At 45.0% G+C, this 11,082-nt stretch overlaps 1 protein-coding gene across 1 annotated transcript in view; it reads left to right on the top strand.

Moving 5' to 3' along the window:
- Positions 1-11,082, top strand: part of GLRX3 (glutaredoxin 3) — a 40,924-nt gene that overhangs the window by 18,098 nt on the left and 11,744 nt on the right. The window contains exons 5-6 of the mRNA XM_019556090.1: positions 6,277-6,449; positions 6,670-6,731. Of these exons, the coding sequence (XP_019411635.1) occupies positions 6,277-6,449; positions 6,670-6,731 (235 nt within the window). The remainder of the gene's footprint in view (positions 1-6,276; positions 6,450-6,669; positions 6,732-11,082) is intronic.

The raw sequence follows: 11,082 nt of genomic DNA, 5'->3' as shown, positions 1-11,082 counted from the left end.
AGACAGTCCCTAGAAACACCAGCCTCTGTCTGCAGTGACGCGATCTTCTCCCCCCAGAGGGAGGGGCCCTCAGACCTTTTATAGCAGCCCTATAGCCAATCAGGCTGCTTGGCTAAGAGAAATTTCTAGAGGTATTGCCTCATTCCAGTCCTACACTGGGCATGCTCTGCACTAAGATCTGCATAGCAACTGAATCTGCTCAGAGCTGAAAGTGGGTCAGGGCTGATTGACAGCTCCTGAGGTCATAGAAGGGGTAACTCAGGCCCTGCATGGAATTTTCCACTCTCAATCAAACTGAGTTCATGCATTGGCAGCACCTATACTTAAAATTTTGCTCCAACAGTCTGCAGCAGTGGCTCAGACCCAGGTGCTGTCCCACATAAGTAGGGATGTGGGGGTGGGGGGCAGGTAATGTTCAGGAGGGGTGGGTCCCTCATCCGCGCCCCCCCTGCACAGCCTGCAGTGCCCTTGCTCCCCCCCCTTCTCCTCCCCAGGAGCAGCAGCAGTTGGAGGCACTCGTCCTCTCTTGGCAGAGACCCCTAGTGGTGTTGGGCCACCTCAGACTGGCAGCTGTACATGGTGCTGGCCTGGCCTGGCCCACATGCCCTTGGACAGAACCAGGTGAGCTCTTGCTATCACCCACGGCTTCTGACACCATGGGCAGAAGCTGTGTGCCCAGGGACCTGACTGGGTGTTGTCTGCATGGAGCTGGCCCAGCCCAGTGGTGCATGACCCTGCATGGAGGCCAGGGCCTGACTTGGCCTGATGGTGTGTGGCTTCTGTTTGCAGTGCTGAGAGCTGCAGATGACAGGAGCTGTCCCGGTTTTGTCTGAGGGCACGTGGGCTGGGCTGGTGACGTGCAGCTGCTGGCCTGAGGCAGCCCTGTGATGCTGGGGGTTGTGGGCATGAGTGACCTGATGGCTGCTGCTGTTTTTCCTGCTGTGGGGGGGCTGTAGGCTGTGCGGGAAGGGGGATGACCCCTCTCAAGCAGTCCCTCCTCCCACCTCCACACCACTCCAACGCCCCCCACAAACCCCATACTCTCCCTTTCCCCTCCCCTTCCCCCAAATCTCATACCCTGCATGTCCAGCTGCCAGACAGGACAGGACCTGCTGGTGGGAGCTGTGGCTCCACTGGAGCCCTGCCCCATGCCGACACTGGTGCTGGGACATGGGGCCCTGGTCTGTGGGGGCTCCTGGTCCCAGAAACCACTTGGGGGTGTGATGGGCTGTGGGGAGGAGTGGAGGTGGCAGCAGGGGGGTGTGTGTGTGTGTGTGTGTGTGTGTGTGTGTGTGTGAGAGAGAGAGAGAGAGAGATGGGGCTTGGGGTAAGAGAGTCTGCCAGAACCAGGCTTAGACCTCCGTCATAGAGCAGCCTGGCTTGCCTTGCCTAGTCCCTGAGCCCCAGTTGAAGGCTTCCCAGGAATGGCATGGGGATTGCTGGGGCCTGGACTTGGGAAGCAGAACAGTAAGGGCTGGCACTGCTCAGAGCCACAAAGCAGCAGGTGGGACAGCTGCAGCTGGACTCCAGGTCCTGATGCTAGGTAGGATGGAGCTGCTGCCAGGAGGGAGCTAGTGGGGGCAGGCAAGGGCTGTGGGTCAGGAGTGAAGGACACTGCCAGGCTATGGGTTGGGAGTTGGGGGGCAGGGCACTGGCATCCCAGTGCTGCTCAGGACCCCACATCCTGGTGATTGAAGGGGGCAAGGGCAGCTCCAGTTTTTCTGTGATAAAAATACCAAAAGCAAGTGCCAAAGTGTATAGATATTTAGAATTCATTTTAGGATGATGGTAGTGGCACTGGTAGGCTTCAATTGCTTTAAATTGCTTTAAACTTCTAAATACATCAATAAAACGTTGCTGAACTGATCTCTATATATAGTGGTGTTTCATTTTAATCATGAAAGAACATAGATTTTGGGTATTTTAATCAGAGAACTTACAATTTTTAAATTGGGAACACCAGGATCCCTGCTGGTGATGCAGGTGATGGGACCTGGGCAGAGGAGCCTGCCCAGGGTTAGCACTGGGAACCTAGCTGGAGGGCAGACAAGGTGGCTGACCTCCTGGCCATTTGGGACATGTTTTGACTGTTCAAAGTGGGCCACCACAAGGAGCGCATCTTCTGGGTGATGGTTGTCCAGATGGCAGAGCGGGGGCACCAGAAGACATGGCTGCAGTTCTGCCAGAAGGCCAACTGCGCAGCCACAGCCCATTGGCAGCTGGCTCAGAGGTGCAAGCAGCTCTGCTACAGTGCCTGTATCAGAGCTAAGGTGGCTGTGCAGTCACTGTCTGGGTCTGGAAGGCATGCAGCCATGGGGCCTTGGGTCCAAGAGGTGGTTGCTGTTGCAGGTGGCAGCAGGTCACAGACAGGTAGTAGCCCCCACTGCCAGGCTGCTGCAGTGGGTGTAGGTTGCAGGGGTCACTAGGTTAGGGCTGCTTCAGCAGTCCAGCTGGCACCAGGGGCTCATGTCCCTAGATACCAAGTGGCTGAGCCTCGGAAGCTGCTAAGGGGAAGTAGCCCTGAGCTGCTCTCCAGGGCAGAATTCTATACTGCTCTGGCCAGCACAGGTGCTGGTCTCAGCCTCTAGCTCCCCCTAGGTGAAGATCTGGGAGGAGCTGGCAGAATCAGTTTGCCCCAAGTGGCACAATTTGTCCCACACCAAAGTGCATATGTTCAGGCACCTGTGCTGAGGCACAAATCTCCCGCTTAAATTTGTGCTGCTGTAAACACACATACCTGGATGCGCACCTGGAGTCTTAGACGCCTTTGTCTACCTGTCAGTTTTCCTATGGCATGTTCCTCTGTCATCTTGCTACTCAAGAGTATAGTTCAATAGTTCTTCTACCTATTTGTCTGTTAAGAGGTTTTAGAAGACAGAGGAGTAGAAGATAACTTGGATGATTGTAAGGAATGGCAATGTCACTAATGTCCATAGAGACCACTGGAACAAAAGCTTTATCACTGTAGAAAAAAATGGAAGTCTATAACGATTCTGGCATTGTAGATCATTGGTGACTGACTGGTCCTGTACAGAGCAGTGGTGGGGGAGCTGATGACTTCCAGGTCATGTGGGGATCTCTCTCTGGGGGAAAAATAAGGGGAGGGAAGGGAATCAGGGACTTTCTTTGTGTTTTAACCAAATTTTTTTTCTTTTCTCGCAAGTTTTTTCTTTTTTAACAAAGCCTGTGGTCAGCTAGAATCAAAATCTGTTGAGAAAATATTTCCTTAATGAGGAAAATAGGCATACATTTTCAGAGGGAAAAGAAATTTTGTCTAAGTTGTCAGAGATGCAACTGAAAATCTTAAATATGAAAAAATCTTAAATAATTTCAAGCTTTGATGCGTGTTTAATGGTAAAGATGATTGGGAACGTAGTCTGTCTGGTGCAACTAACAGACTCGCAATGATGCCTGAATGCAGTTGATTAGTGTTGTGGAACCCAATCCTATGTTGGGGTCTGGGAACACAGCTAAGCATAGTATCAAGTGAAATCTATCTTCTTGGCTTCCATTTACTGGCTATTGAATCTTGTTTCTGTAAGGTGTGTTGTTTCAACAAATTGTTCTTTGATTTTATTTATTTGCTTGTTTCATTGAGATCATAATTTTCTTTAGTTTCTCGTTAGAGTTGTGGAATGTAGAGCGGGTTTTAAGGGTGACTGGATATTCACGCAAAACATTTTGTTCACAGTTTAATTATTCTCTGTAATGCATGTGTAGCATTCCTTCAGAAATACAACCTAAATCTTTTGTTATGAAAGTAAAGCTATACTGATACTTTATCTGTGAGTATAACACTTCCAGCCTGCTACTTTAACCCTTAAAAATGAAACGCAACCAATCAATCTTTCTAGTCTGCATGTAATTGCCTACAGCGAAAGTAAAGCTTTTGCTCAGTCTCTTACAGTAGAAATGAGTTAATATATTGGCAACAGAATAACCATCAGCAATCAGCCTTTAGCTGTTTACTAATGAACTCCCAGATGAATGAAAGATTTCAGAATTCGTGTTTTACTCCAGGCTGTACATGAACTTAACACTTCAGTTGTAGGAAGAAAAGCAACTTAGATGCCATACATATAAATACTAGTACCTCATATCTCAATAAATTGCAGGTCATGAAAACAGCAGGAGCTGTAGTGCAATTCCATATTTCAAAAACTAATAGGAGGCCTTAAGTTGAAATCAAGAAAAGTTCTTCTTATATGGTACACCTTTGCATTTAAAAAAAAAAATCTTTATTTCATTGTGTATATTAAACATCTAAGAATTGTTTCAGGTTTTCTTTTTTCTCTCTTATATTTTATAGAATGTTTTTATTTGTTCACATAATATTTGGGGAGTTTTTTTTTTTAAGAGAGTTGGGAAACAGTAAGGAAGGGTAAATCCAAAAGGGTACTGGCTTCTGTTATATTTATACAATGCTTTAAGTATTTGGGGGTCATTCCTGCAGCCATATTCATCTTATTGATGGGACATGGAAGGAATGTATGTAAAGCTATTACTGCAGATGTGTAAGTAAGTTCTCTAATTTTAAGTCATGGCCTCTGCCATTAAGTGGCGATCCAAAGCCTTGCAAAAGATTGCTGTTACTCCAGGATCTCTCCCCTCACCTCCCTTCTGAAGCTCTCAAAGCCTCAGGATGGCAGTCACAAAGCAAATGATGGGGGTTGTAGAAAAACAGTTGGATTAAGCATCTAGACTTGTTCACAGGTTCTACAGATCATCTCCTGGCTTTGTCCTGCCACACAAGATATGGATTGCACCAAAGTACTTCAGAACCTCACAAGGTTACCTACCATTGCCTGTTGCACAGGACAGTTTTGATAGGTGACAGAAAATATGGCCTCTTTAGTAAACTGCTGCTGTTTAAGGTTCTCCTCTGGAAGAACAGCCTTTATTTGTACTATGCTTGTAGAAGCCAGGAAGTAGATAATACTCTTGAATGCCAACCCCTAATGATGTTTTCCATTTTACCACACAAAAGGAAAGCCAAATCAAATGTCCAACTTTGCCACTTATTTATCTTTGAAATAATAGGTTGAGTGTTTCTTTGGAATGGAAATATGAGTGATAAAATTCTCCTGCAGCGTTTGTAACTACGTGTAGCTATGGCCTGGACACACAAAATGATTCATTAAAAATAATGACTTTTGTTTAAAAGTCAAATAGAAAAGGGTCTAAAAAAATCAAACATAGTTTTCAGTTTTAATAAATTACAGTGGTTCTGGCAATTATGACATAGGGTCACTCTTTTAGCATAAAGAATCGTTTGTTATAGGTAAGTTTCATGCACACACTTTTTACAGGAGTTAAATTCCTGGTATACTTTTTTTTGGTAAGTTAACTACTACTTCTAAAAAAAATATATACCCTAATAAAAAAAAAATGTTTCAGCTTTTTCTTTTTTCCAAGGTAGGCTACATAATAGATTTATAAAATATGGATGTTTTCACTCTAATGTCCAGTACTTAATGTCCTAATGAGAAAGTATTGTCAGAAAAGTACATAACGAAAATGTGTCACAAAAGGATAATAAAGTTATAGTACATAATAAAGTGTCACAAGTGCAGTAAAATAATATTATGTACTCTTGTGAACATAAATAGTTTAAAAAATGGGACTGTCAAGTTGTGACGTGAGAAGGGGTACACTGTCAAAGCAATGGAGGTTGAAACTTGGTCATAATAAGGTCATTTTCAGAGTCAAAATACTGCCACCACAATGGGCTTGAGTAATAGTTGCAGTGCTCTTTAGTTTGTCAACGTCAACTATTGTGGTTGTGGGGTGAGATCAACAGTAGCCAGAGGGAGAAAACAAGGGAAACAGCAGAAATGTGTTGGTGAGGTTAGGGAAGCAGGAAGGAAGTGGAAGATGTGGACAGGGAGGAAGATGCTGAAGAAAGGAGGCCTTTCAAGAGACTGAACATAGAAATTTATTTCTCTAGTTTAACTGCATGATTAGCCAACAGAATGTAGTGAGCTGAGATTACTCACTTTTTCTTTTCACAGGCAGGCTTCAAGACTTAACAAGTGGTGTAACACTTACCGAGGTTTTAAAACCTCTGTAATATAACCAGGTTTATCCATTTTCTCCCTGTGCTACTTGGCAATATTAATAAGTTGAAGAAAAAAATGAAACATCGAAACCTTTTGAAAAGAGGTTGCATGGAATATTTGTAATATCTCTTTGAATTGATTAAAATTTGTTACATATAGGAGCATTTTGTTTAAATAGTTATAATTTATCTCTTGCTCTTGTCCTTTGTATCTGCAGGTTTCAGCAGACAAATGGTGGAGATTCTGAACAAACATAATGTTCTGTTTAGCAGTTTTGATATTTTTTCTGATGAAGAAGTACGTCAAGGACTGAAAACATATTCCAACTGGCCTACTTATCCTCAGTTGTACGTAGCTGGAGATCTCATAGGTGGACTGGATATTGTTAAGGTTAGGTCTGTCTGTTTGTCTATACATGTGCACACACAAACTTTTATATATATATAGTGTGTGCAGGTATGTACATAGTGTGTGTGTGTGTGTGTGTGTGTGTATATATATATATATATATAGTGTGTGTATAAATATATATACAATTACATAGCACTTATGAGTAAAACACTTTCTAAATCTTAACATTTTCTGTTTTTGCTCTCCCCGCCCTGCCCAGGAACTTGAGGCTTCTGGAGAACTGGACACAATTTTTCCCAAGGCACAAAAATTGGAGGACAAGTATGACACCTTATGTCTATTTTAGTAGCATATAAGAAATTTTAGTTTTAAGGGTTGCATCCATATTCTTTATCTGAATCGCACCAAGAATTAGCTTTTAAGAAAATGACATAACAGAAGATCTTTTATAGAACTTTCCGCATTATAACTATGAAAGTGACTTTTCCCCTGATTTGAGCTTTTTGTTGTAGACTTGATTACTGATATCAGTAGAGAGTGATTATGTTGGTTTGGCCCATTCTTCAATTTTTTTTGGTCTTTCCTATTGTCATTACATACTTAGTGATCTATTCTCAGTTTTCAGTCCATGAATTTGGCTTGGTGTTTAGAAGTCAATTGGACCATCTTAAGCCTTTCAATTTGACACTGTTTAAATTGGGCAGCAGCACTGGGATGGGTAACCAGACAAATCGTGTGCTAGATGCATGAAGAGTTTTTCTATAATAGTAGGGACTAGCAGGTATCAGCAGTTTTCTTTTCCTTTTATAAGTTCAGGCAAGAGTGAGGGTGCTGAATTTTGCAGGGTTACAAGGCAAATACTGAAGCATAGATACCAGTCATGGTCTGAATCTAGTGACTAGCAATCCATAAAGCTGTGAAAATAACTGGTCCTCATCCTTGATGCATTGAACCACTCAACAAGCACTGAATGCAAACAACCACAAGGTGTTAAGTTGCATAATTTAAATACAAAAGTTGTAGATGAGTGCATGTCCCTTGATTTCCTATGAGCTTTTTGCCTCTATATTTTTATTTGTATCATAAAGTGACGTAGTAATTTTTTTTGCAAACCTTATTTAGACTTAAGTTTTGCTTTTGTTTTATTCACTGGGGATAACCATATTCCTATGTGCAAAGGTCTGTCTCCCCGATGATTCATTTACAGTGCCAGGATTATAGCTTGTATTATTTTGCGTGTAAGAAGTAGTATATGAAAATTATTGATAGGAAAATGCACCGTACATTTGGGAAAACTAGATAGTATAGTAAAATAGAATCAGAATGTGAAGCATTATGTTTTGGAAGGTATGCAGATAAACATGGTAAACCAATTTGTGACTCTAAGGACAGAAGCTATGGGCTTCTAAACATCCTTGAGAGTAAACAGACTTCCAGTTTCCATTTGGGGGGGGGGGAAACAATTCCAGACAGCGGTCTACCTGGAACTAAGTTTATGCATCTTGTGGAAGAAGGGTTTAGACTCCTCTGCTGAGACCTGAACCACTGGCTCCAAGGGTACTGAATATTTTGAAACCTGATGTTTAGACTACTGAACCATTCCCTTCAGCAGAGCTGCTGGTAATAAATAAAACCCTTCTCAGTTATTTCCTTTAAGTCTGATTCAGTTTGTAAAAGATGATTTTTTTTCCTCTGTTTTTCTCCTCTTCAACTTGCCAGCCTGAATCATTTCTAATTTGTTTCATCCAGTTTGTGCATAACTTTCTGTAAATCAGGATTTGTTTAGATGGATGTCTCCATAAACAAGTAGCAAAATCTTTTAAACCAGGATTTGAAATTTCTACTAATTCTGACAATAATGTAACGTGTACAATTGTCTGTTTCCTGTACACGCTTGTCTTAGATCTCCTCTTCAAAAAAGTAAAACTAGAAGTTTTAGAGCTAGTCCAATATGTTGTCTGATGAAAAACATCGCTCATTTTACAGCAGTTGTTGTTGCCCAGTTTAATTTTCATCTTTCCATTGATAGTTTCATAGTTAGTAGGGTCAAAAGGGACCTGAGCAGATCATCAAGTTTGACCCCCTGCCATGGCAGGAAAGAGTACTGGGGTCAAACGACCCCACAGCAAGGTGATTGTCAAGCCTTGTCTTAAAGACCCCCAGGGTAGGAGCCAACACCCCTTCGCTTGCAAGTTGGTTCCAGATCCTAGCCGCCCTGACACTGAAGTAGTGCCTCCTGGTGTCTAGTCTGAATCTACCCTCTGCCAGCTTGTCACTCCTCTTAGTGCTCGGGGGAACAGGGACTCTCCCAATGTCTGCTGGTCCTCTCTGACTAGTTTGTAACAGACCACTAGATCCCCCCTCAGCCTTCTCTTGTGGAGGCTGAACAGGTTCAGGTCCCATAGCCTGTCCTTGTAGTGCCTACCCTGCTGCCCCCTGATCGAGTGGCCTCCCCATCCTATTCTCATCCACCCACCCCTGTAACCTGCCTAGGTCTGATTGTAGCCTATTCCTTCCTTCTAGCATGCCAACATCCCCCCACATCTTATTGTCTTCAGCAGATTTGAACAGGGTGCTTTTTACCCCCTTGTCCAAGTCACTGATGAAGATGTTCAACAGTGCGGGCCCGCACTGTTGAACCCCACTGGCCGCATCCCTCCAGGTTGAAAATGATCCATCTACCACCACTTTCTGGGTGCGGCCCTCCAACCAGTTGGCGACCTGTTTGACTGTGTAGGTGTCAACACCACAGTCCCTCAGTTTCTTAATAAGAACAGGGTGAGAGACAGTGTCGAAGGCCTTCCGAAAGTCAAGAAAGACTATGTCCACTGCTACCCCTGCCTCTCAGGATTTGGTGACCTGTTTGTAGAAGGCCACCACGTTGGTCTGACAGGACCTGCCTCTAATGAACCCATGTTGGTTGCCCCTAAGCATAATCTCCCCTGCTGGCCCCTCGTGGACATGTGCCAGAATAATTATCTCAAAAAGCCATGATTGAGGTAAGACTAACTGGCCTATAGTTCCCCGGGTCCTCCTTCCTCCCCTTCTTGAAGATGGGAACCACATTGGCCCTCTTTCAGTCCTCTGGCACCACACCAGATCACCACGAGTGCTTGTACAGCTGTGCTAGGGGTCCTGCAATGACCTCAGCTAATTCCCTCAACACTGTGGGCTGGAGATCGTTCGGACCAGCTGACTTGAATACATCCAGTCCCTCCAGAAGTTTGCTGACTACATCCTCCCTTACCCATGGCCTAGGTACACCTTCCTTGGGGCCTGAGGGGCGCCTGGTGGGGGGAGGGCTGATTTGGTCCCTGCTCAGAGAAATAGAAGCAAAGAAATTGTTAAATAGGTTAGCTTTGTGGTCTGGTGTGATGACCAAATTTCCTAGTGTGTCCTGTGGGGGCCCCACGTTACCTGGTACCTTCTTTTTGCCCCCTATGTATTTAAAAAAGGACTTCTTGTTGTCTTTGATCCGGGAAGCTAGTCCCAGTTCCATGTCTGCCTTGGCCTTCCTGACTGTCCCCCTGCATCCCCAAGCAACCGCAGTATAATCCTCCCTGGTGATGGCCCCTCCCTGCCATTGGGTGTACACCTCCCTTTTGGCTAGAAGACATTCCCGGATGCTTTCGGTGAGCCATGGGGGCTTTTGTGCCCTCCTACTCCTTTTGATCCGTGTTGGGATTATCTCCCTTTGGGCTTGGAGGATCATCTCCTTAAGGAGCAACCACTCTTCTTGGACACCTGGCTCCCCTCCCCTCTGGGACCTCAGTGCTTCCCTGACTATTCTCCTTAGCTCATTGAAGTCTGCCCTCCTGAAATCTAGGGCTGCTGCCTTGCTGCAGGTCTTTGCCACCTTACTCTGGATGATGAATTCCAGCAGGCAATAATCAGTGTCGACCAGGTGGTTGAGCATCCGCAGCTCCCTCACTAGGTCGTCACCTGTTGCCAGCATCAGGTCCAACAAGGCGTCTCCCCTGGTGGGGCTGTGCATCTCCTGGGTTGGATGGAGGTCCTGCATTTGGGCTAGGAAACTACTTGAGCTGTCAGACCTGGCTAACTGCTTTTCCCAGCAGATGTCTGGAAAGTTCAGGTCACCCATAATGACCACGTCCTTTGACCTAACTACTTCCGTGAGCTGACTTAAGAATTCCTGGTCTAGCTATTCCCCTTGGTTGGGTGGTCTGTAGTAGACCCCCACTGTTAAGTCTCTTTCCTCTCGACTGCCTTGTATTTTAACCCAGAGCACTTCCATGTGCCCCTCCTCTGACTCTGCTGCCTGATGAGGATGTGTATTCCTCTTTAATGTAGAGCACCACACCCCCTGCCTTTCCTCCCTGTCATGTCCCTCCTATACAGCCTATAGCCCTTGATATTCACCACACAGTTATGTGTTGGGTCCCAACCCTTTTTAGTGAGCCCCACTATGTCTGGGTTGGTGTCAGCTAGCAGGAGGGTAGGTTCCTCCTGCTTGTTTCCCATACTATGAGCATTTGTGTAGAGGTATTTGAGGCCTCCTATGGATGTGTGCACTGGCCCCCTAATCACAGCATTGCCCTGGCCCCTGTTGCTTACCTGTGTATATGTTCCGCTCGTCAGTCTAGGCTGGGCTGTACTTGTGGGTGTTCCTTGGTCTGGCAATCCAGTGTTTCCTCCGCCCTTGTCTTCCCTT

The sequence above is a fragment of the Crocodylus porosus genome, unplaced genomic scaffold (genome assembly GCF_001723895.1).
Source record: "Crocodylus porosus isolate Cpor-Errol unplaced genomic scaffold, CroPor_comp1, whole genome shotgun sequence".
Taxonomy (NCBI): Eukaryota; Metazoa; Chordata; order Crocodylia; family Crocodylidae; genus Crocodylus; species Crocodylus porosus.
Note: the sequence above shows the minus strand (reverse complement) of the source record. Positions and strands in the feature narration are given on the sequence as shown.